Raw genomic sequence first — 25,973 nt, forward strand, 5'->3', positions numbered from 1 at the left:
CTAAGCCGCCTTGAGGTACTAGGCTCCGCCGCGCCCCGCGGGGCTCACTAACCTGACAAAGGACGATCGCGAGTATAGCTGGGAAGTCTATGAAAGCGCGAACTCACCGGGCAGTTAGTGTTGGAGGTTGAGTAGGTAGCTTGGTAGCTGGTAGGCTGACGATGGTAGTCGTTCGGTGGAAAGAGAAGACTTAGATGATATTCATGGTAGCGACTGTATATATATGACAGGAGCGTGTGAAGTCACTACCGTATTCGTAACTACTATGCAGTCCAAGTCCCACGGTAATGCAGGACGGCTACGTAAGCAATGAACGTGGCCCTATGCGATGAACGCGGAGCCACACGAATGCGTGAGCGCTAAAAGTACCAATGGGATACCTAGCGCCAGAATAGACGTATGAAGGCGGTGTTTACTTGTAGACCTCGTAGAGGAACATCGCCGTACAGGAGGCTTCTGGATGAACCAATAAAGCCGTAAAGGGTCGAATACTAGACGTAAATCTGACACGCGCACCTTTTGTCCAAATTCGGCAAACACAGCCTCACTAGCAACTCTGTCTCCGTAGGAGGACAATAACATGTTTGTCTTCTGCCTGGACAAGCCTCTTCAGCTCGTTCCTGATGGTATCGGCATCGTCTTGGAGCGTCGCGGCAGGTTTTGGCGCCTGCCACTTTGTGCTAGGAAGGTGGGGGCAGGCAGTGGGATAGCCTTGATCGTGTAACAAGGCGCGGAAATCACTGAAGTGCTCGGGTGTGTGCCAACAGCCGTGGATGATGAGTACAGTCGATTTCTCGGAGTTGGTGGTCAAGCGAGTCATCTTGTGATGAAGAATAGAGAGGCCTGGATCGCATTCTTATAACCATGTAAAACTTCATTTAGCCTTAAGTGTTTGTGGGTCTGTCACCCACTGGTACCGCCTCGGTTTTTCCGTCCTGTCAGTCGTGGCAGTGCGGCGCTAGGGCAGCTTTATTTCTTCTTCTGCTGTCCACCATCGATTACATGCACCCAAAGAGCATCCAGCTGCTGTCTTAAGGCCCATCAACCTACCATAACGATGCCTCGAGCTTCCTGTTTCAATCAGAGCAAACGGAAGCACCTTCAAGGAATAAAGTGTGCAAAGTAAAGACCCACGACATCCAACACAGAGTGTGTTGAGAACACACGCAGTCAAAATCAGCATCACACTCGTGGACAGCTGGTACTTTACCATGTCAATAATACTAGTACTGTTCGTTTCGGATGAAGATTTATAAACCAACTTAACACCAAGTTCAGTATGGCACAGTACTAGGGATGATACATGCACGGGCGACTGGGGATGATGGATCACCCTCAGTGTTCTCGGAGTGCTCCATCATATCTACAGTGTAGTACCATTGAGAATAGATCAACGATTATGAACAACACAGATAGCGATTTAATGAGTAGGGGGAAGAGGAAATAGGAAACAGGGAGCTGGATTGATATGGGCATTGGTGGGCGTTTGTATTGGAGTACTACGACGAATTTGCGGCATGATTTATCAAGTCAACGACTATTTGTGGATGAGATATGTAGGGCGAATGTCCGCCGTCATCAATCATGTAGCTTTTAAAGTCGCCCTCCAATTTATCGAGTATGTCTCTCCTTTGATTTTCCTGCTTATGGAAGGGACATGTGTTATCTTTCTTGCAGAACAGGTAAGACACCGGATGGTGATTGTACGCATCGTATTCAGGAGCTCCAGCTGCGGCCAAGATCGACGATGGAACAAGTAAGTCTATGAAACTCTGCCGTTCATGTTCATTGATGTCGTTGTAGAGCATCTCTCCGGGGTTATGCATGGAGAACCTGTCAGTTCCCTGGTGAGAGTACGTTGAGACGCTATTGTCATTGGACAGTGATTCATAATACCACTCACTTCCATTTTGACGTCAGGCAAGGGTTCGTGATACTCCCAAGGCTTCACCCCTACTGGGACGAGAATCGCGCATATGAAGACAATGCGGAGAATGCCTCCAGAGTCTCCCTTTTCCTCTCGCGCCTTTCGTCCGAACTCGGCAAGCACAGCCTCGCTAGCAACTATACCGCCATACGAATGCGCGACGACGATGACTTTCTTCCTTCCTTCTTCGACGAGTCTAATAAGTGCATCCTTGACAGCGTTAGCGTCGTCTTGGAGCATCGCAGCCGGCTCGGGTGCCTGCCACTTTGTGTTAGGGAGGTAGGGGCAGGCGGTGGGGTAACCTTGGTTGTGTAATAAATCACGGAAGTCGCTGAAATGTTCTGGTGTGTGACAACACCCGTGGATGATTAGTACAGTTGGTTTCTCGGTGGTCAAATGGGACATTGTTGCAGCAAGCCAGAGGGAAGGCTAGGTCGCATTCTTATAGCCATGCCGTGAATATCATGTACCCTTGTTGATCGGTCTGTCGCCCATTGGCATTCTTACCTCGTTTGATGCATCCTGTCCTTGTGCCTTTGCTAATTGCCGGCTACAGCGCGTGCTGACATGTATGGACTAGGCTATAACGTTAGAGGATTGCGGCCCTTTCAGATTGGGTCAGCGTTAACCACAAAAGCGAATCTGATGGTAGCAGAAATGCCAGAGGTTTAGAAATGAGCGCCCCAATCATGTCAAACATGGCGGGTCCTCCATCAAAGAATGGTTTAAAGAGTGTGCAATCGCTATGAAAACTCGCAGACGCCGGGGTTCTTGCTGTTCTTGGTAGTTCTGGTGATAGGTAGCTTCGTGTTTGTCAATAGCAGAAAAGGCAGGACACTGTGAGCAGGAAATGTAGGGAATTCTTGTCTGTGGGGACTCAGGGAACACCTGGAATGAATACTGGCACATTGATAATGAAGCTTGTGAAGTCGTGGCAGTCGGATACTTCGACTTTTTAGCTCCGACCAGACTTAGTGTCACCGTTTTGGCGATTGTGGCAGTGCAGCTCTGTTCTGACTTCTTCCACCACCGTGAGCAACTGTGCCAAGTGTGCATCCATCCGTCACACGACTCGATCACCACCCAGCATGAGATGCTCTAGCCTCTCAAGCTCGTTCACTGACCCATCGGAAGGATCTTTAAAGCTTAAAGAGCACAAAATGAAGACCATCTTTGGCCGCACTTTCCCTTGCCCAACATAGGATGCGAAAACGCGCAGTCAACCTCGGTATCGCGATTCCCTTCACGGGTGCCATTGGCTGGTCGACGTCAGTCTACATCACCTATTCGCTCAACAGTTACGTTTCATCACCGCCTACAGCCGCTTCATCCGAGCTCCAACCTGTCCCGGGGCCAACCCGGCCTCGTCTTCGGGAAGTGCGCGCACCGGACCGGCGGGCCGAGAGGCTTATGACCTCCGGGGACTTTTCGTGTGCTATAAATACAGGGGCAGAACGCGGGCGGGAGGTCAGCTCACCCCGTTTCCCAGTCTTCGGACACACAGTCCTCTCTTCGCCTCCCTCCACCAACGCTTGATTGTGCCTAATAGCTCGTTGCCTCGTGTTGAGAAAGTATGCCGGCTAAGATCACTCACTACGAGATCCATGGTATGTCTCCTACTCATGTTGCCATCATCTTCAGATCTGGGACCCATATTGCCATCGGCGGCCTGCCTACCCTTTATTCTTATCATGATGTTTTATGTGAGATTGAAGACAGCCCAATGCTGACTAGGCATGTGCTACAGATGTTCGATTTCCGACGTCGCTCTCGGGCGACGGAACGGATGCCATGTACGTCGCATCCCTGTCGAGTAACTTGTACATTCTCACCAAACGCGACGTCGATACAGGAACACGGAGTGTGACTACTCGTCCGCCTACGTTTCTCTCTTCGCGGACAACGGTCTTGTTGGCCATGGTATGACGTTTACCATCGGTCGCGGAAATGAAATTGTGCGTCGTCCTTTCATGTTTATTCACAGATTATGTAGAACTAAGAGGGGGACGTATGGATGGTTAGGTCTGTCAAGCGATGGCTGAGCTTTCGAAACGTCTCATCGGCAAGGACCCGGAGTCGCTCTTCTCCAGCATGGGCGCGGCTTGGGACTACATGTGCGCGGACCCGCAGCTGCGGTGGTAAGCATTTCCCCGCACAGCTCTGTTAATCTCGTATGCTCATGCGAAAGGTGTGACGCAGGATCGGTCCTGAAAAGGGTGTAGTCCACATTGCAGCTGGTGCTGTAAACAACGCTCTCTGGGATATGTTCGCTCGTTCGAGAAACAAGCCGCTGTGGAAGCTCGTTGTTGACATGACCCCTGTCCGTTCCCGCCCTTCGTCAAATAGCATGCACCGTATTGACGATATGCCATAGGAAGAACTCGTCAGCGCCACCGCCTTCCGCTACATCACAGACGCACTCACAAAGGAAGAAGCGCTTGCGATGCTCAAAGCCAAAGAAGCGACCAAGGCCGCGCGCGAGGCGCACGTCCGCGAGGTCGGCTACCCCGCGTACGTCACCTCGGCGGGCTGGCTCGGGTACAGCGACGAGAAGGTCGCGCGGCTGACCAAGGAGGCTGTCGCGGCCGGCTTCAACCACTTCAAGATGAAGGTCGGCGCCGACGCCGCGTCGGACCTGCGCCGCGGGCAGATCATCCGGAGCATCATCGACGACCCGCAGTACCTCCCGCCCGGGAGCAAGGGGCGGGATCCGAACAGCCCCGCGCTGCTGGGCAAGAACGCGGGCCCGACGGGCGCGGTGCTGATGATCGATGCGAACCAGGTGTGGGATGTGCCCCAGGCGATTGAGTATGTGAAGAGCTTGGAGCCGATCAAGCCGTGGTTCATCGAGGAGCCCACGGCGCCTGATGATATCCTTGGTCATGCGGCGGTGCGCAAGGCGCTGAAGCCGTACGGGATCGGTGTGGCGACGGGCGAGCACGCGCATAACCGGATGGTGTTCAAGCAACTGTTGCAGGCGGAGGCGATCGATGTCTGCCAGATCGACTCGTGTCGCCTGGCGGGCGTCAGCGAGGTGCTGAGTGTGTTGCTCATGGCTGCCAAGTACGTCTTCGCTGGCCTTCTGCTTTCTTCAGTGTGCGCTGTTAACGGCGAAATCGCAGGTTCGGCATCCCAGTATGTCCCCATGCAGGAGGCGTCGGCCTCTGTGAATACGTCATCCACCTGAGTCTGATCGACTACATTGCCGTCTCGGGCACGATGGAGCGCAACGTGCTCGAGTTCGTCGACCATTTGCACGAGCACTTCCTCTACCCGTGCTCGATCAACTCCAATGGGCGATACAACGTCCCTTCGAACCCTGCAGAGGGCTATAGGTGCGTTTTTAAACCTCACTTACTACGATGACAATGCTGATGTGGCGGGACCGCAGTATTGAGATGCACAAGAACAGTATTGCAGAGTACGAGTGGCCTAACGGATCGTATTGGATTAGCGCCAAGGGCGGGTCGAAGTAAACGTTGGGCTTAGATATGGTGTATAAGTATGTTATGCTGATCAAGGGTGCGCCAAGGATGTACCATGCAAGAATAAACGTTTATAGAGTATGTATGTAATACTAGAAAATGCTATCTTAAATCTCTCAAGGCGGACAAGAGACGAGGCGGATGTGGATGATGGAAGGCTGCGCATGCTCATAGAAGACATAGAAATACATGTGATGGAGTGTTCTGTGATGGGGGTGTGGTAGACAAAAAGATATAGAATGCAAGGGCTAGGGATCAAATCAAAGTTGGATACAAGACAAGAAGAGAGTAGTAGACCATATGTTAAGAAACGGAGATGAGGATAAAGATAACATAAACCTTGCCTCGCTCACGCAGTCGCAGGCCACGGCAGGGCGCCAGCCAGCAAGCCAGAGAACGTGTCTCCGCCCGCGATCGTCTCCGCCGAGCGCCCGTCACGGGTCAGTCTGGTGTAGCTGGGGCTCCTCCCAGGGGAAGTCGCCGAGTCCGATGTGCGCGGAGTCGCGGCGCCATTAGAGAACAGCATCGCCTTGTCGGAGTTGGGAGAGGACACGGAGGCGATCTGTCAGTGTCGTGGGTTAGCTCTGTACCACGACCATCACAAGGCGGACGGTAAGACTTACCTGCTCCTCGATATCCTGCAGTGCGTTCATCTGCAGCGCTCTGAGGCGGACGTAACCCTCTTTGAGGTTCTCGATCTTGGCTCTGTCCTTTGCGCGCTCGGCCTCGAGCGATTCGATCTGCTCTTGTAGGCCTGCTTCGAGCTCGTCTTTGGCGCTGCGGAGGCTTTCGATATCAGACTGGAGCAATGCGACTGCTTGTTCATGCGCCTGAGCTTGGGCCGAGAGCTCGTCGGCGGTTTGCTGCGCAATGGCTTGCAGGGCGGCGCGATCCGAGAGGAGGGTGGTGTTCTCCGTCTGCAGGGCCTTAAGGGAGGCACGGGTGCTGGACAGGTCTTCTTCGGCGGCCGCAAGGGCGGCAGCTTTGGTCTCGAGCTCAGATTGGACAGACACGAGAGCCTCACTGGTGCTCTCTAGATCCCCGGAGGTCCTGACGAGCTCTTCGTCCCGCACAGCCAGCTCCTCTGCGGTTCTGATGAGCTGCGCCTCGGCGGAGTCGAGCTTCGCAGTCGCAGTATCCAGCCCTGACTTTGTTCTGTTCAGCTGCTCCAGGGCATGGATGAGGTCCTGGCGCGTGCTGTCGAGCTCATTTTTGCGTGCTTCGGCAGTCTCTCGCTCTGCAGTGAGCTCGGATGTGCGGGTGACGAGGTCAACAGAAACGACGGTAAGATCGCCGCGCATGCTATCAAGCTGATTTGCTAGGGCAGTGGTCTGCTCGTGCTCTGAGGTGAGCTCGGCGCGTGCTTGACCGAGCGAAGCAGAGGCGGCTGTGAGATCCACGACGAAGGTGTCGCGTTCGCCTGTGACGCTCTCAAGCTCGGCTCTGACACTCTCAAGCGCTGCTCTATCTGTCTCCAGTTCGCAGGAGAGGTCGATGGCGCGATCCTCGGCAGCCTTCTTCTCTTCTTCGGCCTTTGCGATGGCTGAAGACAGTGATCCGATCTCTTTGATGAGCCTTTGGCGGCCTGACTCGAGTCCTTGCGACCGTGCTTGTTCGGTCGCGAGCTCCTTCACCAACGAACTTTGCTTCTCGAGCAGTTGATCGCGTTCTTCGGTGACTTTCTCAAGCTCTACCACGTTTGTAGCGCGCTGGGCTTCGATATCTGACGTGAGCTGGGCGATGCGGGTGTCGCGATTCTGGATAATGGATTGAAGCTTGGTAGTCTTTATCAACAAACAGTGCGTTAGGACCCGTAGGCTGCATACGATGGTCAGGAGGCTTACCTCGCGCTGCAACTCCGATACTCTGATTTCTGTCTTTTTCAAGCGCTCCGAGACATCGTCTTCAGTTTCCTCGTTATGCGCGGAAGACGCAGGCGTCGCGACCTGCCGGTCGGTAGGAACAGTCTTTGACGGGAGAAGCTGAGGGAAAACGTCTTCAGCTCGGTCGTCATTTTCCGTCTGATCAGCTCCTTCGCCAAAGTCCGCGCCGTCGTCCATGTCTTGTGCCGCGTAAAGGTCCTGGATGTCGTCGAGATCCGTGAGCTCGCTCTCAGCGCGTTCATGTACATGAACCTCCTCGTGATCGGATGGCGCGGGGGTGGGGCGCATGCTGATGTCCGGGATGATCGAACCGGACTGGGTGCGCGTGACGCCGAAGCGGGCGAGCGGGAGCCGGGGGAGGCTTGTATCGGGGGTGTTTCTGATACAAAATATCAGTTATTCACTCTTAGAAGTTGGAAATATGATGGTAAGGCAGTGACATACCGTGAGGAGGCAGGAACGCGACTCGCCGGGGTCTGCGTCGCGCGGACCACGAACAGCTCATGCTGCATCTTCCTGAGCTCCGATTCTTTCATGGCTACGGCCTCGCGAAGGCGAGTTGTGAGGTTTCCGCTGACACTGTCAGCAGGGCTGTCCTCGGGACCTTCGGAAGCGGCGGCATGGCTGCGGTGGGACGGGGTGGAGTGCTGGAGGCGGAGGCGCTGGAGGGCCCTGATTTCTGCCTTGAGCTGAGGTTCAGGGGTTCAAAGTCATTAGTATACTGTAAGTTATTCCGTTCTTTGACAACGTGGGTGGCTAACCTCGTTTTTATTCATTTTGGAGATAGGCTTCGACGGTGTATCATGGCTGGCACTCATACCCGGCGTCGCGCCACCAATCGTCACCCTTCGGCGCTTCGATGCAGGAGTGCCCGAAATCCTTCTAGAAGGTGCAGTTGCAGGCATGTATTCATCGTCACCTTCGTCTGCGTCCGTTGGTGCGAACGATCTGCGCGATGCGGCCCGTTTACGGGGGCTCTTGCCGGGTGTCCCGTAGTGGCTGACGATCGCCTTGACTGCGGCATCTTCCGGCAGGTTCTTGCGCGCCTGTGCGATTCTGTTATGGGTATGTCAGGCCGGCGGGCCATGGGCGGGGAGAAAAAATGGAGACATACAGCTTTTTACCCTCCGGCGTCATGCTTACGTGACCGGTGGAGTCCTGCTGTTCAAGGAGCCCTTGTTCCTCCTATGTAGGATGTCAATTCGAAGGTCCGGTGCTGCGCAGCAGTGAGGAATACGTACTAGTTTGTGGACGGCTTTCCCTACCCATGCTCTCCATCGTGGTCCGAGTTTGTCTTTGCGCTCGTCGGCTAGCTTGCGGACTGGGTGACATGACGTGCATTGGTGGTCTGGAGGCGGAGAGGCCGAGAAGACTTACCTTGGGCGCGTAGAGTAGCGATGTGCACGCTGTGTCGTCGGTGGTCCTTCTGTGCCTGCGGGAACGCATGAAGGACGCCTGCATGACGAGAAAGTGGTGTGACGTGGGTTTAGAACAAAGATAAGCGAAGTCCACGTTAGCGTTCATTGGCGGCGTCTAAAGTGAACCGGGCCACTTACGTTCGGCATATGAATATTTTACAACCTTGGGTGGTTTCGTTGCGACCATGCTGCTGAGGTCTAGGGTGGGATGGTGGAGGTAGCGATGAAAGAGGGGGGAGAAGCAGGGCGAGGGTGAAAGGGCGTAAAGAAGAATGGAGACAGGGGCGCGGCTACCTCGTTTCGCGCGCTCATTTATCTTGCCACCGCCACGCCAAAGAACGCGTCACGCACGTGAGCACAGTGACTCGAATTCAATTTCAACTCGGGACAGGGGCGCCCTTGGCTTTCCAAATGCGGCCACGGCGGGCGTCGGCAGGGCGGTGGGCGCACGTCGGGTGTCCATTTACGGAAATCCCGCCTCTCGGTACACGTCTTTGATGCGGAGCCGACACCAAGATGCGGCGCTCGACGCTGAGTGAGTCATTAAATCATTTGCGTCAGCCAACTCTGAATCAGAATCAGAGTATAGTACGGATAAGCAAACAAAAATGACATTCTACTCAGTATTACAAGCCATCGTGTGTCACAGAAGACGTCGCCTGCGCCCATCCGGAAAGCTTGTCATCCGATTCCCAACGCTGGTCGATATGAGAAGCCGTGGCCTGTCAGTGTCCCTTTTCTTTTGTGGCAAGAAGTCGCCAAACACGTTATCAACTGTCACCTCGAAATCCCGATCCTCCGTTTTTCTTTTCCCCAAGCAAGCCCTGGTCAAGCTGTCCTCTCTGACTCGAGCGAGCTTGAGGACCATATCCACGCCAAGGATTTCGACGTCTCTCGGCGAAAGCGTTTCTTTCCGACAAGCAATACCATTGAGCGCCGGGCGAAGCCACTCCTCTATGTGGTATGCCATAGCTATAGAGAGTTTTTGCACAGGGTCGACGCCAGACATCTTGCTAGCACTGTTGATAGCCGACTGATGCAGTGTTCGCATTTCCCACTTGTGAGTTAACCGGATAACACCGGTCCACTCGTCGAAGGTGAGGGGTTGAGTAGTATCAGGACCGTCTAGGTCTGACCTACGGGAAGATGAATGGGTGCGGTTGGCATAATGAAATGGGATTGCTCACCTGGAGAACATCACTCTCAAAAGTTGCTTGAAGTCGGAACTAGTCACATCCTCCAAGATGATAGGATGTTCTGCATCTTTGCCCTCGACATTTTGATTGCCTGATGGCATAGAGAACATGTCCTGGAAAACTTCTGAGCTCCGCTCAAAGACCTGGCGAGGAACGCAAAAGAGCATGTTTTCTACCTGAGATTTGCTGGGTCAGGGAGCCACTGTAGATCAAGAGTAACATAGCTCACAGCGAAGGTAACATTTGTGAAGCAGAATAAGTCGTCGGGGACTCTGGTAACCTTCGCGCTAATGTTCATGGCAAGAGAAGTCTCCGGTTCAGAACCCGTCGCATCGCTGAGTAATATTATATATGTTTTGGGGCTGGTTGCCACTCGGAGCCCCAAATGAGCTACCACTCTTGAAGCGAGTGGGATATCACCATTTGTACGAATTCCCATTCACGATAATTGGATTCAAGTCACCCTCGACCAACCCTCGACACGCACTGTTCTTCAGATACCGTACATATCAATGTCACGGACGCATCCTAGTACTATCTACTAATACAGGTTCTCCTTCACATTTCCTCAGCTTTCGCAGGCGGATAAGACAGAGTTCATACTGATAGCTTTTGGCGGCATGGCTCAAGCAGCTGTCACGGGCGATACGAGTACAGTTTGCAGACTCAGGCGGACACTACTGACACTGCTGAAACAATATCACCTATAGTACTGTAGAACGTGATGTGAAGAAACAGACGATGAGAAAGCGCCAAGCTCACGCGTACGAATCAAAGCAGTCCTACAAAGATTCATCAAGACCCTACTCATGCACTGTTTTGGTTTTTTTTTTCGCTGGCCTTTGGCCTGATACCGGCTCATCGAATACCTTGAGGACCTCCAGCAAGTCGTCACTGTAGTCCCTTTTGCGCGCTATGCTCTCTCTCACCCTCGCAAGTTTCAGTATGGTGTCTAACCCAAGCGTGTTGACGTCTATCTCCGAAAGTGGCTCTTCACGATAGGCGATGTCCAGGTATGCTGGGTGAAGCCATTCTTCGATGTTGTATTTCTTCGCAGTGATAACCCGCTCTACCGGATCCACAAGCCCAGAGTATCCGTCGGCGCAATTGATAGCGTGTTTGTATATCTCGACCATCTCCCAACGGTGCGTGGGTTTAACGACAGATATCCACTCGTTCCAGGTGGAAGGTGACGTGCACTTTGGGCCTTAATTGCCTCTCCTGTGTGTATTTCAACATGTTGCACGAAAGATCGCGCGCTGAGTAAAACCGCGACTTACCTGTATAGCATAGCTCTCAGCAGCTGCTTGAAGTCGTAGCTCATGACACCCTCCAGAACAATGGGACAGTCGTCGCTGGATCCTTCAGGGGTGCCACTACCGGAAGGCACGAGGAACATGTCACGAAAAACATCTGAACTGCGTTCGAACTCGTGACGAGGAACACGAAAGAGGGTATTTTCTACCTGTGGGATTTTTAGTTTATAACAGCAGTGAAGGTAGCAAGTGTACTGGCTCACCTTGAAGGTTACATTCGTGAAGTAAAAGAGGTCGTCATGCACACTTTTCACCTTGCCTTTCCTGTCGACACTCATGCATCATGGTTCGGATTCAAAAGGCCGTTCCGGAGATTTTCGTCTGTGTTTTTCCCAATATATCGGAGCTTGAATCAACCGTCACTGTCTCCGTATGTCAAACAATAGACAATCACCTGAAATTTCTCCGCTCACCCAAAAAGACACTGGGTTTCACCAATTACGCTCACGGAGTCTGAGTGCATCTACAGGCGAGCTGGTAATGAAGAATGCTGTGAGAGATACTGTTCCTTATTTTAGTGATCATGCATCCATTGAGGCATACAGTGGACTGATGGGATGGGGTTTATCACTGACAGGTCCAATGGGCTCAAAATGGGCTGCACTTTACGATATGGAATCATCAGTTGTCTTGTTTAATTTTTGGTGCTTACGGCCTCTACCATCAGGCACGTGCTAATCTAATCATGGCTACACATTTACCAACTTCCAGGTTCATGCTGATCAAATAGAAACTCTGTCAATGCGGGTAAGCTAATACTGCACGATATGAGATCCGATACATTTCATTACACTGTATACCATTTGACAACTACTAAGCCCTCTTGATATGAGAACGCAAAACTTACAGGTAACAGATACTCAGACCGTTTGTAGTAGTGAATGTGGCGTCCACCATGCCAGACACTGCGGCTACACTGTACACTAATCAGAGTCAGACGAGTTGGAGATGACCCTTGCCGGAGTAGTCTTTGCGGGCTTTGGCGGCGAGACCGCTTTCTTTGGAAAACGTTCCTCAAAAACCTCCGTTATCACTGACCCAAAGTCCAAACGCGCCGCGCTTCTCTTTCTGATAGTCCCTCTCGGCCCGATGCTCTCCCTAACCCTAGCTATCTTGAGCACGGTGTCTATACCCAGTATGTCGACTTCCCGTCGCGAGAGTGGCTCATCTCTTCGAGCGATATCATTTATCGTTGATTTGATCCACTCTTGTATGTCGTACGTGAGCGCGACAGCAGCCTTTTCAACGTGGTCAACGTCCTTTAGGTCAGATACTCGCTTTAATGCAAGCTGATACACCGCGCTCATCTCCCATCGATGGGAAAGCTTGATGACTGAGGTCCACTCCTCAAAAGTGACAGGTAGACTGTCGTCCGGCCCTCCCATGTCTTCTCTGTGGGTATTCAACGGCGGGCTTGGTGCTCAGTACACAGAAGACACAATATGGTCAAGAATGCCCACACACCTACAGAACATAGCTCTCAATAGTTGCCGGAACTCATCGCTCCCAACATTTTCTAGCACTATGGGACTCTCACCGATTGCTCCTTCTGCAGCTTGAGAGCCTGAGGGTACCAAGAACATGTCTCGAAATATGGGGGAATAGCGTTCCAGCTCATGACGGGGAACACAGAAGAGCGTATCTTCCACCTGTCATCACTTACGTCAGCCCGAGTGATACATCATGCATGCGACTTACTTTCAATATGACATTTGAAAAGTAGTAAACTCTGTCATGCACGGCTTGTGCGGAGAGGGTCATGGTTTCAGCTTAGGAGTGAGTAGCCCCTATCGCCTCGATTGGAATCATGTGGCGTGTAAGTTGGAGCTCTAATTATCGGAGCTCTAAATGATAGCGAAGGAATATCTAGACGCGGGTCGTGTTTATCAAAATTCACTTGTAGCTAGAGAGCAACTATTAGCTCGTCGAAGTTTGGAAAGGAAAGCTGATGTATAGTGTTGTACAGGTCACTTCGAACTCATAAAGAAAAATAGCTGGTTATGCATGCGCACTAGATGGTGTATCAAAATGCTTGTTCAACACCTGCTTAATTGCGGATCTGAAATCCAAGCCTTCTCTCCGCAACATGACCCCATGAGGTGTTCTCACGAACTTTAGCAAGCTTTAGGATATTGTCGAGACCTAGGACCTCTAAATCGCACCCTGAACACGGTTTTTCTCTTTGTGCGATGGCATTGGATGCCTCGAGAAGCCAGTAGCTCATGTTATAGGTCAGAGAAAGCTCTGCCTTCTCAATAGTATCAATTGGAAACACGGCAGGCTCCTTGGCGATGCTGAAAAGGTTGTTTCATCTCCCATTAATCATGTGCTAGTGTGAACGCAGATTTCCACATCTGGAACGTAGTTGGAGGAGTAAACAGAGGGGCAATTGATGCTCATTGTTTTAGGAGTATTATCACGGAGCAAGGTGATTATGAGACTTCTGTGTTTCCATGAGCTAGTATCTACTTGAAAGTGGTGACATACCTGACATCATACGTTGTGGTTAATATCGCTCTAAAGAGCCGCTTGAAATCATAGCTCTCTATGCCCTCCAGAATGATTGGGTTTTTGTCACTTAAATATTCTGCGGTCTGTGATCCGGTGGGGAGAGTTAACATGTCGCGGAAGACATCCGAGCCTTTTTCAATAATATCCCTTTGCTTGGTTTAACCCAATGTAGTAGGAGGCTGCAAGCAACAGGCGAGTGAAGTAGCATTGATTGTTGTATGGTAGTATACATGGATGACTATATGCATATGGTAACTACACCTCGACGTAACTGACTCTAAGATCGTATACTAAATTCCTTACATCCTGCTCCGCCACCCCCCTATTATTCCCACCATTCGTCGTGTGCTACCGGCATTGGCAGGCTTTGCGAGCGGTCCGAGTCATGTTGAGTTTCGGATGTTATGTTGGGAAGGTGATTAGAGAATGCCTCCATGACCACGGAAGTGAAGTTGTACCGCTCTGCCGTTCTGGGCCCGACATTACCACGTGTTGTGATACTTTCCCGCACCCTGGCTAGCTTTAATACGGTGCCCAGACCGAGAATATCAACGTCGCGCTGTGATAGCGGCTCAGCTCGGCGAGCGATGTCGTTGAGGGAATGAAGGAGCCAGGTCTGTATGTCGTATTTGAAAGCGAAGGCTGCCTTTTCCACCGGGTCGATATTGCCCATGTCATCGGCCTTCTTTAGAGCCAGGTCGTACAATGTACTCATCTCCCATCGATGGGATAGCTTGATCACAGAGCACCACTCTTTGAACGTGGTGGGTTGTGTCTCTGCGATAGATCCTCGATCGTTGCTGCTTTAAATCCGGTGATAAGTAATTGTCTTGAAAGACGAGGATATATTGTACAGCGTTCATTAGAGGAATGCCTATACGCACCCGCAAAGCATTGCTCGCAGGAGCTGCCTAAAGTCATAGCTACATGTGTTCTCCAGGACAATCGGATGTTCGTCGCTCTCGCCCTCGGGGTGATCGGCACCGGAAGGGATGAGAAACATGTCGCGGAAGACGCGGGAAGTATGCTCTAACTCATGGCGCGGGACACGGAAAAGTGTATTTTCCACCTGAGGTCGATGATGGGTTGGTGGGTTGAATCAGGACGAGATTTGAAGGACATTACCCTGAAGGTGACATAGGAGAAGTAAAAGGTGTTGTCGTGAGTGGTTTGCTTGGTCGATGGCATCGTAGAGCTGGTGAAAGCTAGTAACGCGTTGGGCTATATCAGACCATACCAGCGCTTATCGATATCTGTGATGGCACCTGATGCATGATGCTTAAGCTCAATGGTAACGCCCGTGGCTGAGATTACGGCGCTGAAGGCTTCTCCTACGATCAGCGCAGGTAAAACGTGTCTCTCAAGAGAGAACTTAGCTCCGAGGAAATCATAGCCCTTTGTCCCACGATTATAGGTCATGTTCCAGTCCGGTAAAGCCTAAGTGAACTGGCGGAGGGCTGGTTGCGATCTATGCGTTAAAAGGTTGGAATTTCTGAATCACAGTGTGAAATGCACGCTCATTTACGGAGGAATTCAGCGCTCTTGTATCCAAACGCAATTACTGTTGGCCTCGAAAGATGACTTGCAGTAGTTGATTTACCTAGCTCATAGTGCTGAACGTTTGAACGCCGAGCTGTTATTAGAACTGTTCGACGCCCGGCAGTGGCGGACTTACATAAATGTTCTCACGCATTCTCGAGCACTTGGCTTCGGCACTTTTTGACCGCAACGTCCGTAACACTTCGCCTCTCTTACGGCACTACATGGGTCATGCGCCTCCCACTCGTGTAGGAAGAACCCACTGAACCTTCCATTTGTATCATACATGTGTCCCCATGCGCTCGCTCTATTGTTCTGTAAACGCCGTATGCATGCAGTCTCGGGCCGCTTTTGGGTACGAGAAAGTTATAGAAGCCGGTCGGATTCGGAGTACTCACACCCAGTGGCAAGTAGTACCGTAGCACCTCAGATCGTGTTATTTCCGTACTGATGACGCCCCTTCTCCAGCTGCTCCATCAAGGATACTGCAAAAGCATGACTGACGAGGTTATGCCTCGACTGAAGCCGTTCTCTTAAAAGAATGTCTCCCTCACCTCAACTTCATGTGATTAGTCTGACGTCCAATTGCCTGTCATGTAGCGCTAGTGAAGGCTAGTGACCGGCAACGTGTGCCTCCCGGCACCAGCGGACTCAAATGAGACGCGCATGCATGCGCCGCGCGATCACGAGCAAACATCACGAGTCCCTCTGTGCCGGCGGGCATTGAGCACGATGGCAGGGATCGACAGGTCGGACGGTCATATGCGACGCGTACGCGTGAATCGTGGTCATGAGTGCGCGCGCATTGGGTGTGCATTCCCCGGACACCGGGTTGGGGATTCGATGAATGAATCAATGGACGACTGAGTGGGGCTATAAGTAGCCCGCCGGGTATTTCACTCACGGTTTCACGCGCTGCAACCCTCCTCCCTCCCTTTCGCTTCCCGTCCAGTCTGCAGATTTGACGCCCAGGATGATCGGTGCTGCTGCTCTGCTCGTGTACGCGTCTGCTGCGGTCGCGCTCAACAATGGCGTTGCGAAGTTGCCCGGTGAGTGTTCTGCATGACGTCATCGGCATCGATTCTCACTGCGCCCTATAGTTCTTGGCTTTAACAGTGAGTTTATTCGTTCTGAAGGGAAGGCGATGGATGTCTGAACCTGACTGGTTGTATAGCTTGGAATGCATACCACGTAAGTCACGCATAGAGCCACTCATTCCATGGCCTTTGCTGGACATAACACGTCTATGAAACAGTGCGACATTTCCCAAGAGCTCGTGCTTCAACAAGCCCAGTACATGAAAACCCTCGGCCTTCTCGATGCGGGGTACACACAGTTCAACCTCGATGACTGTTGGGGCGTCACAAATCGCTCGTCGTCGGGCGAGATCCAGTACAGTGAGTCTTTCTTGTGTTTGTGATGACATGGCTGTTAATGGAGGATGGATAGACACGACGCTCTTCCCCGACATGAACAACTACACGGCTACGCTCAACTCGATGGGATTGTATGTACAGTTTACCTCTTTCCGCACTTAGGAGCTGATCATTGTTCGTGGGTTGTGTAGCAAAGCCGGTATCGTGAGTGTTCATCGCATGCTTTCCCACCGGGCCGGGCATTGGAAGGCTGATCCGACTTTGCGGTACAGTACTCGGACTCCGGCTGGCAAACCTGCGCGGGGTACATGGGTTCGTTTGACCACGAGGACCAGGACGCGGCGACGTTCCAGAGCTGGGGCTTTGACTACCTCAAGTGCGTCTCTCTTTCCATCCATTGGTCAACTCTACTGATCAGTGAGACGAATAGGTATGATAACTGTGCCAGTAAGTATATAAACGTTGCAATGTCTTGATCAACTCAGCTGGCTAATACTCTCCCTTAGTCCCATTCGACGACGATGTGCAGCAGAACATTCTCGGTAGTAAGTGCACTACCCGCCTCTTTGGATGGAATATGCAGCCCTAACGTGCAATACGACACGTGAAGAATACCAGCGCATGCAGGACGCGCTCGAGAAGGTCGCGAACAGCACGGGAACGACGTTCGTCTTCAGTCTGTGCGAGTGGGGCTGGGTGAGCGTCTCCCTCCTGAGCACGTGTACGGTGTTAATGGTATGCTGTGCCTGTAGAGTCAAGTTTGGCTGTGAGTTCTCGGTGGATTTGCTTTCAGATCGGGATACTAATGCTTGGGTGAAGCTGGGGTGCGTCCGTTGGCCATAGCTGGCGGGTATGTCTTTGTCGCTTCGTGTGCGCACATATGGAAACCTGACGTGGCGACTAGATTGATGAGGATATCTCACCGTATTGGTCGTCCCTTACGAGTATCATCAACCAGTACGTCTCTTCGCATCGTTAGGTAGACAGCATCCTGATTTGAGAGGCCAGGCTCTCGTTTGTCAACTTTGGATCGCAGTTCTATGGGCACAATGATCTGGACATTGTACGTATCTTGGCCGCGTATCTTGTGGTATACAAGCTGACCCAGGCCTGTGCGACCCGTTTAGTTGGAGATGTAAGTGGACGATGCATTATATCAAAGGTGGTCGCAAATCTGACGAACGAGCTAGTGGTAACGGGAACCTGACGTACGACGAGTCCAAGACGCACTTCACCGTGTGGGCGTTTGCGAAGTCGCCTCTCCTTATAAGTGCCGATGTGCGTGAGTTTTGACCAGTATCAGAGAGATGCTGACGCAGACATGGGACACAGCTCTCGAGCATTAGCCAGGAGAACGTCGAAATTCTGACGAACAGCGAGATTCTCGCGATCAGTCAGGACAATGTGTACGGGCAGAGCGTGTCGCCATTCCGCTGGGGACTCAACGTGCGTCTGCCACATTCTCCGTCATGGACTGTAGCGAATGATTGTTGACAACTGTACTCTCTAGCCGGATTGGACCACAAACGTCACCTATCCTGCGCAGTACTGGAGCTTGCCTAGCGAGAACGGGACTGTCATCATGCTGGTACGTTCCTCACATACCTCGTCTGTAGTTACACGGTGTGTTGATGAATGACACGATAGATCAACACACTCGACGACTCCGCGGACATGTTCTTCAACTTGACCGAGTCGCCCTGGCTGCGCGCCGGCATTCAGTACAGCGTCCGGGACTTGTGGTCGCACACCGACAACGGCACGGCCGTGCGCAACTACACTGCGGCCAGCGTGCCATCGCACGGCGTCGCGGCACTGCTGTTCACCGAGGCGGGCCCCGAGCCCCAGGGCCTGTTCCCGCCGTGTGCGGGTGAGGACTTGCATAATTGCATGGCAGAGAACGGAACGAGTTATTCGCAGTATTGGCCTGGGTTCTGAGCCATGGGATGGGCCAAGGGAAATATCATTTGTCTTGTTTATCTTGTACCATTTTGTGCGTTGAAGAAATTAGGTCATCATGGAAACGGGATGAAACCGAACTGTGTTGGCTCTGATGCGAACACCAGAGAAGGACTGGTAGAGTTCGGCGAAGGCTCCCAATTTCTGTATGTATGTACAGTTGCAGCTACTACTCTGCTACACTTGAACAAGGGAAACATCTCAAAGCCCGAAAGTCAGAGAGTGCGGGAAGTTTCTTGCAGGGTGCTTGATCGTGCGGGACTGTAGTAGCACTAGTCTTGATTCAGAGATATGGTTGGAAAGGGAAACCCTGCGCTTGCCCCTGAGAAATGAACGCCCTGGCTGAGAAGGTAGATTTGAAGGAAACCACAAGCCGTAAAGGCCAAAAGACGACATCTATATTATCGTTGGTCTGTCTGAGATCGATAACTTCATGTTCTGGACTGGAGGAGCATGTTCAATGAGACGCCGAGGCCAAGGGCAAAGTTAGCTCGGCTAAAGTGGAGCGTGACCAACTGTATTGATCGGGTGCAATTGCTACCCCACATTGCGCACTGACCAGGGCGGCAACAAGCCAAGGGACGCCCCGCACTTGCCTTTCTTTCCTCTGACGACTTGGATCGCAACCATCTTGACGTCCGTCTCTCCATCTCCCTTCCTGCGTATTTACGCCCTCGTCCCACTCACTTATTGGATAGCCGGGTGCAAGTTCGGATCCCAACAGAAGCGAACCGAATTCTATTTCCTACGCTTGCGCGGGTACGCTAACTATAGTTCCATTATCCGCATTGTACGTACATTGAATCCCGCTCCACTGCGCTGTTCACTTACAACCCATTCTTCCCACTGCACACCACCACGCTCGTTCGTTTGGCTCGAAACATCCCCTCATCATGCCGCTGGCGTCATCCTCATCAAAAGCTCGCGCGGACCTGCAAGAGGAGGTTAGGCAGTTCCAATTCCCAATGTCTAACTACGGCGCGATCCCTACGAGCGGCTCGCCCTCCGCTGCGCCTTCGTTCCCGCAAGGCGGAAGACGACGGACGTTGTCGGATCTCAGCACCGGGACGACACACAGCCAGTACTACAGAGAGGAGCTGTCTATTCGCAATGGTGTGTTCCCTTGACCTAGCCTCGTGGTCGAGCGGCGGGCTGACTGAGATGGTCATTAGGCCTCCGAAACAAGACGATGATGACATCCATCCTCACGTCCCTCGTATGTATTGTCATCGGTGTTGCATTTGGTACCCTGGCGGTGTTTGTGCGTCCGTCTCCGCCCATGCCTGCGACGGATATGCGTGTTGCAAAGTTGCCTGGTGCGTGTTCTCTTGCATGTTTGACGAGTCGTCGTTGACCTTGTAGTACAGTTATGGGATACAACAGTACGTGTGAAGCACTCTTTAGTGGGTGATGGTGGTGCTAACGTTGGGCTGCGATGTAAAGCATGGAATGCATATTATGTATGTTCTATCTTCATCTCCTCTAATGCGACCGCAACTCAAGATCTTACAGTGCGACATTAGCGAAGCCAGGGTGCTTGAAGCCGCATACAAGATGATGGACTATGGTCTGACCGTACATCTTCTCTTTCGCTTTCACTCAGTTCTCAAACTGACTCGTCGAACACAGGACGTCGGCTACAACTATGTCAACATTGACGACTGCTACTCTCTGAAAGAGCGCGATGCCAAGGGGAACATTGTCGAAGGTACGTTCATGTTCACCCTGCCCCAACTTTCCGCAAGATGTGAGAGGAGCAGAGACAGAGAACTGACCAAGGGCGCTGCAGACCCAGACAAGTTCCCGCATGGCATGCGTACACTTACGAACAAGATCCACGACCTCGGATTGTGAGCCTGACCCATTCTTCCTCCCTCGTGTCCCCTGCTTTTAGCTTACTGACGCTATGGGTACCTCGTTACCCAGGAAAACCGGCATCGTGCGTCCTTTTCGTTGTGCAGTTGATCTAAACCACTAGCTGACGGTCACACCAGTACAGCGACTCGGGCTGGTTCACGTGCCAGCTCTACCCCGGCTCGTTCGGCAACGAGGACCGCGATGCGCAGCTGTTCCATGAGGAGTGGGGCTTTGATTATCTCAAGTATGATAACTGCGCGGTGCCGTTTGATAATGTGACGAGGGAGAATATTAAAGGCCGTGAGTTGATTTATCCTCTGGCTGTCATTGTTGCGTGGTTGCGAGTGTGTCACTGATATTGAATTTGAATATGGGCGATAGGCTTCCAGCGCATGGGGCGGGCGATTAACGAGCTTGCGGCGCAGACGGGCAAGGAGCCGATGGTGTTGTCGCTGTGCGAGTGGGGACGAGTAAGTACTCTCGTTTCATTACTGGCCGTTGATTGGCTCAACGGGGCTTTGTCGGGTGTAGGAGCAAGGTTGGGTCTGGGGACGTCGGTATGGCCAGAGCTGGCGGGTGAGTTTCATTGACTGTTGTATGTGTATATGCAGGGTGTTGACTCAGAGTAACTTATAGACGACGGATGACATTGGTATGCGAAGATTTAGGACGTCATGGCGGCGATGTGTGCTAATGAGAACGTGCAGGCGCTAACTGGCCTTCGGTTGCGAGCATTATCAACCAGTCTGTACCCTTCATTACCGCTTGGTTGAGAAAGTAGAACTGACGTGAATGGCACAGGAACTCGTTCATCACTTGGGCGAGCGACTTCTACGGACACAATGATATGGATATGGTAGGCACCTATACCTACAACTTTCTAAACTTGTGACTGACCCGACATTTATTGTAGCTTGAGATGTACGTTCTCTTGCCATCGCCGCCGCTTAGCCGTATGAACACGTCTTCTAACGCATAACTTTTAGTGGTAACGCCGGTTTGAACTACGAAGAGCAGAAGACGCACTTCACCGCCTGGGCGTTGATGAAGTCGCCGCTGTTCATTGGTACCAACGTACGTGTCTCTCTCTTCTCCACTTCCTACATTTCCCTCTCGTTTTCGATCCCTGCTCACCAACTAACACTCGGGAACTTGCATAGCTGGCCAACATCCCTAACGACTCGCTCGCGATCCTCAAGAACGAGGAGATCATCGCGATCAACCAGGACCCTGTCGTCGGCTCCTCGGTCGCGCCCTTCCGGTGGGGACTCAACCGCAAGGACTGGACATACGACGATCTGCACCCCGCGCAGTATTGGAGCGGCGAGAGCGAGAACGGGACGGTGGTGATGATGATCAACACGCTGGATGCGCCCGCGGATATGTATTTCAATCTGACGGAGAGCCCGTGGATTCGCGCTGGGAGGGAGTATCATGTTCGCGTGAGTAGTCTTGCTTTCTTCCCGCTCCTCGGAAGAGTGGTTTCTGACGCGAAGGGGTGGGCTCGGTTTTGATAATAGGACTTGTGGACGCACACGGACAATGGTACTGCGGTTCGCAGCGTGACGGCGCACAATGTGCCCGCGCACGGCGTCGTCGCGCTCTTGCTGCAAGATGCGGGCGATGAGCCGGCGAACCTGGAGCCGGCGTGTGCGCAGCTCGAGTGGTGTATCCGCGAGAACGGGACGCTGGTCGGGCCGCCGCACAAGGTTGTGTATGATGGGCTGATGCCGCAGTGAGGGGGTTATATGCGATGAAGGTCAGTTTCGAGGGGGGTTGGGAAAGAGGCAGGAAGACGACGGATAAACGGATGAACTATGATGACGATTTGACAGGAACATGTACGCTTTATCTACCCCGGCTTATAAGCCTGCATCTTACGCTACGCGTTGTATATACACATTTTCGCTTGTGTCGAACAACCACAGAGCAATATACGATTCTTGGATTTTACTACATAGCATCAAAATGAGAAGGACAACAAACCGACCCCCACTAGCGCCAAAATGTAAGCGGGCCAGGCTCGACACCAAGGCCCGACAGGGTGCTCCTCGCTTTACCGCTGAGGTCCCCCCACTTACGGATCGTCGGCATATACCTTCTGTCAGCCTGCAGAACGTCTATCTCCAATTCACCTTCCAGCGGTCTCTTCATCGCAATGAACTCGGGTGCACTGATCACCTGTTTTGTTGTGACGGCGAGAACGTCATCACCCGCGCCCGAGCCTACCGTGCGGTGCTCGGCCCAGGCGTCGGAGATGAACCATACTTTGGTGGTAAAGTGCCAGTCGCGTTGGTACAGGTACAGTGAGGATTTGGGATCTACGGGGATTGTGAGTTTTTCTGTGTTTGACGTGGTTGTTTCGGTCTCTGCGAAGATCTTGTGCTCGACGGACGTGGAGACTTCGAGTCCGGTGAGTGCCGCGCCGATGCCGAGGTTTATGCCGAGCGACTCGTTGTGCGTGTAGTGCAGGTGCGTAGGCAGCTCGGCTTCGTGTTTCGCGGGTTGGTTGGAGTCGTTGTGGTAGTAGAGGCGGCGGGTCCACTGGATGTGGTCGAGGTAGGACTCTATGACGGCGAAGAGACCCTCGTGGCCGGCTTTAAAGAAGATTGTTTTGACTGTTTGGTTGACGAGCACCGGCTTCGATCGGGGTGTGAATGCGAGGTATTTGTGGAGGAGCTCGTCGTTGCGCTGTCCCTTGACCCCCCACTCAACTGAGCGATGTGTTGCTCTATGTTCACGCAAGACGTACCTCAGTCCCAGAATCCGCAGACGTCTTCTCAAGTGTTATGGAGATGTTTGGATTGCTAAGTCCCTGAGATCCACCAGCTCCTTCAGCTGAGGCCGTCTCTGTCAAGGGAATATCACCAGAATCACATCAGTACTGTACTAGTGTCGGTCTTCGAGTCGGAATCAGAGCGAACCTTTAGCTTTAGGGGCAGTGTACGTTCCATCCAGGAACTGTGACATAGATCTGATGGGGTAAGATGCGAATGATCTTGGGTCGTTATTCTCTCCATCAAATAACCTGAGTGATTCTTCAACAGCCTGGAGTGGATGGGAGGATGTTCTCATATGTGCAGCGAGTGGTTGTGCTCAGGCTGGAACCAACCTTTGATAGGTCAGACCGCGTGCTTATACGGACATCGCTCATTTGGGCGGCAGTCCTAAGAATAGCAGCATTATGTTGTCATCCATGTACTAAGTTTTGGGCTACCCAGCGCTTCAACGTTCAACGCTGATCAACTTTTAGCTCATAACATTGCTTCCCAAAGGGAATCTTTCTTACGCCGATACACACAGGGATTTTGAGTACACGACGCCATAAAAGACATCAGGAACATCGTGACCTTCTGGACGGACTTTTGAAACTTTCGAGGCCTTGTGCCTGGTCGGCCAAGACCACAAGGCAAGACAATGTTGTATTTCGACTATTTAGGACATTTAATGCGAAATAAATGGGGTGCACTGCCGCGAAATAGATGGAGCGGGCGTGAGAAAGGAAAACAAAGGGATGCTGCGGACTTAAATCAAAAGAAGATTTCAGTGAGATTCGGACGCACGATCGCCCGAACACCATAGCAAGCATGCCATCGGAATTGTGACGTTGACCGCTGCACCACGACGACGTTGAACCAGTAAATAACTTTAGTTTATATAGCCCATCTCTGTTGGACTTAGTGAAAATTCTGTCAATCACCCTAGCTGTTGACGCATTTTGTCCTCACTAGGGGATTATGATGCTACAAGTTAAATATCAAGCCTACTTCTATTTCATCATTCACTTATCAAAATACAGTGCTTGCCTCATACATGTATCAACAAGTGTAACAAGGGCATACTGGTGTCGAGCGTTTGAAGGGAATTTCACTAAGTCCCGCAGAGATGGGCTATATAAACTAAAGTTATATACTGGTTCAACGTTGTCGTGGTGCAGCGGTCAACATCACAATTCCGATGGCATGCTTGCTATGATGTTCGGGCGATCGTGCGTTCGAATCTCACTGAAATCTTCTTTTGATTTAAGTCCGCAGCATCCCTTTGTTTTCCTTTCTCACGCCCGCTCCATCTATTTCGCGGCAGTGCACCCCATTTATTTAGTCAATACGCGACAAATATATTCTGTAGCGACAAACAGGGCGTGCAAACTTGTGAAGTTTCTGGTTTTTCTGATTGACTTGTGAACTTTGCCCTGGCACCAACTCCGGCAACCTTGTACAAAGTAGATACAGGCCTGTACAAGCCTAAACCAGGTACTCACGATGTTCCTGATGGACTGATCATGATTACATCGCAATGCATGAAGCTTACTGGCGCAGTTGTCATACCTCTTCCACTGGATGCACAGTCAAGTTTTTTAGGGCAGAAAACTGTGGGAAAACAGGAAAAAAACCCAAATTGTTTTCACAGTTTTTCAGGATGTAATATTGGATAAAAATCTGTGATTTTCTCACCATATGTGGTGGATAAAAATCGGTTGAAAAGTTTGAAAAAACTGGATAGCATCTAGCTAAAATGTGCGTGCTTTTATTCGGGTTTTTATATAGTAAATGCTTGAAGTTTTCACAATAAAAAACAAATATTAATGATAACAAAAACAGAGAGGTACAAACTAGTTTTTGTTTAGTTTTCTTGGTACACTATTTGAGAGATAACTAAATATGAATACATCAAAGCTATCCAATTATTGAGGAGAAAAAATCGAAAGAAAATAAGGGAGAAAATACAAGAACACTTCACCAGTTTTCTCACCTAAAAAATCAAACAAATAAATCAGAAACCGAGATTTGATTATTTTAACTGTGGCTTATATGGTGGATGCTCAATTGAGCTGCAGCCAACATGGTGCATGAGTGTGGCTAACACAGTACATGGTTGATTGAACTGCAGCTATTGTGGTGTGCAAGTGTGGCTGACATGGTGCATGATAGATTGGGATGCAGTTAATGTGGTGTGTGCTAAATTAGTCTGCAGCTAGTGTGGTGCATGCTAGATTCATCTGCAGCTAATGTGATGCATGCTAAATGGAACTGCGGCTATTGTGGTGCATGTTCAATAGAGCTGCAGCTAACATGGTGCGTGCTAGATTCATCTGCGGCTAATGTCGTGCGTGCTGAATTTATCTGCGGCTAATGTGGTGCAAAATTCATGTGCGGCTAGTGTGGCCCATGGTAAATTCTTCTGCGGCTAGTATGGTGCATGCTAAATGAAACTGCAGCTAACATAGTGCATGCTAAATTCATCTGCGGTTAGCGTGGTGCGTGGTGAATTCATCTGTGGCTAACATGGTGCATGCGAAATTAAACTGCAGCTAACATGGTGTACGCTGAATTCATGCGCAGCTAACGTGGTGTGTGCTGAATTCATCATCGGCTAGTATTGTGTATGCTAGATTCATCTGCGGCTAGCATAGTGCAGGCTAGATCCATCTGCAGCTAACATGGTGCATGCCAAACTCTTCTGCGGCTAGTGTGGTGCATGCTAAAGAGAACTGCAACTAACATGG

The 25,973-nt window shown here is 51.5% G+C and overlaps 6 protein-coding genes across 6 annotated transcripts; 3 read left to right on the forward strand and 3 right to left on the reverse strand.

Moving 5' to 3' along the window:
- Positions 1-1,499: 1,499 nt before the first annotated feature.
- On the reverse strand, positions 1,500-2,332 carry CONPUDRAFT_75308 (alpha beta-hydrolase; the record flags this gene model as incomplete). The annotated part of the gene is made up of 2 exons (XM_007772995.1): positions 1,500-1,844; positions 1,904-2,332. The coding sequence occupies 2 exons, from the start codon at positions 2,330-2,332 to the stop codon at positions 1,500-1,502; spliced, it is 774 nt and encodes a 257-aa protein (XP_007771185.1).
- Positions 2,333-3,458: 1,126 nt separating this feature from the next.
- Positions 3,459-7,672, forward strand: CONPUDRAFT_128393 (enolase C-terminal domain-like protein). Its single transcript, XM_007773488.1, has 10 exons — positions 3,459-3,534; positions 3,675-3,720; positions 3,780-3,882; positions 3,950-4,065; positions 4,127-4,247; positions 4,302-4,990; positions 5,050-5,262; positions 5,319-5,974; positions 6,036-7,196; positions 7,257-7,672. Exons 1-8 carry the CDS (start codon positions 3,501-3,503, stop codon positions 5,401-5,403), a joined length of 1,407 nt encoding a protein of 468 aa, XP_007771678.1. The 5' UTR covers positions 3,459-3,500; the 3' UTR covers positions 5,404-5,974; positions 6,036-7,196; positions 7,257-7,672.
- Positions 7,673-9,267: 1,595 nt separating this feature from the next.
- On the reverse strand, positions 9,268-10,215 carry CONPUDRAFT_108685 (uncharacterized protein). Its single transcript, XM_007773489.1, has 3 exons — positions 10,139-10,215; positions 9,901-10,085; positions 9,268-9,849 (listed from the first exon to the last, which is right to left on the reverse strand). The coding sequence occupies exons 1-3, from the start codon at positions 10,205-10,207 to the stop codon at positions 9,357-9,359; spliced, it is 747 nt and encodes a 248-aa protein (XP_007771679.1). The 5' UTR covers positions 10,208-10,215; the 3' UTR covers positions 9,268-9,356.
- Positions 10,216-12,148: 1,933 nt separating this feature from the next.
- On the reverse strand, positions 12,149-14,808 carry CONPUDRAFT_60624 (uncharacterized protein; the record flags this gene model as incomplete). The annotated part of the gene is made up of 2 exons (XM_007772921.1): positions 12,149-12,638; positions 14,621-14,808. Coding segments are annotated over 2 exons (678 nt in total), but the record flags the coding sequence as incomplete, so codon positions are not given.
- A 1,389-nt stretch (positions 14,809-16,197) lies between these two features.
- CONPUDRAFT_138841 (glycoside hydrolase family 27 protein) lies at positions 16,198-18,820 on the forward strand. The gene is made up of 19 exons (XM_007773490.1): positions 16,198-16,324; positions 16,376-16,390; positions 16,450-16,466; positions 16,531-16,672; positions 16,725-16,782; positions 16,843-16,855; positions 16,924-17,027; positions 17,082-17,098; positions 17,158-17,196; positions 17,262-17,347; positions 17,404-17,417; positions 17,471-17,501; positions 17,556-17,608; positions 17,660-17,714; positions 17,779-17,786; positions 17,842-17,929; positions 17,984-18,097; positions 18,162-18,239; positions 18,299-18,820. The coding sequence occupies exons 1-19, from the start codon at positions 16,249-16,251 to the stop codon at positions 18,587-18,589; spliced, it is 1,299 nt and encodes a 432-aa protein (XP_007771680.1). The 5' UTR covers positions 16,198-16,248; the 3' UTR covers positions 18,590-18,820.
- Positions 18,821-19,229: 409 nt separating this feature from the next.
- On the forward strand, positions 19,230-23,560 carry CONPUDRAFT_138842 (glycoside hydrolase family 27 protein). Its single transcript, XM_007773491.1, has 20 exons — positions 19,230-19,400; positions 19,532-19,723; positions 19,783-19,926; positions 19,978-19,992; positions 20,054-20,070; positions 20,123-20,185; positions 20,240-20,318; positions 20,400-20,460; positions 20,537-20,549; positions 20,605-20,767; positions 20,849-20,937; positions 20,999-21,043; positions 21,104-21,119; positions 21,175-21,211; positions 21,269-21,323; positions 21,381-21,388; positions 21,454-21,541; positions 21,628-21,909; positions 21,988-23,317; positions 23,392-23,560. The coding sequence occupies exons 2-19, from the start codon at positions 19,576-19,578 to the stop codon at positions 22,204-22,206; spliced, it is 1,542 nt and encodes a 513-aa protein (XP_007771681.1). The 5' UTR covers positions 19,230-19,400; positions 19,532-19,575; the 3' UTR covers positions 22,207-23,317; positions 23,392-23,560.
- Positions 23,561-25,973: the final 2,413 nt, after the last annotated feature.

The sequence above is a fragment of the Coniophora puteana genome (genome assembly GCF_000271625.1).
Source record: "Coniophora puteana RWD-64-598 SS2 unplaced genomic scaffold CONPUscaffold_10, whole genome shotgun sequence".
In the NCBI taxonomy this organism is placed as follows: domain Eukaryota; kingdom Fungi; phylum Basidiomycota; class Agaricomycetes; order Boletales; family Coniophoraceae; genus Coniophora; species Coniophora puteana.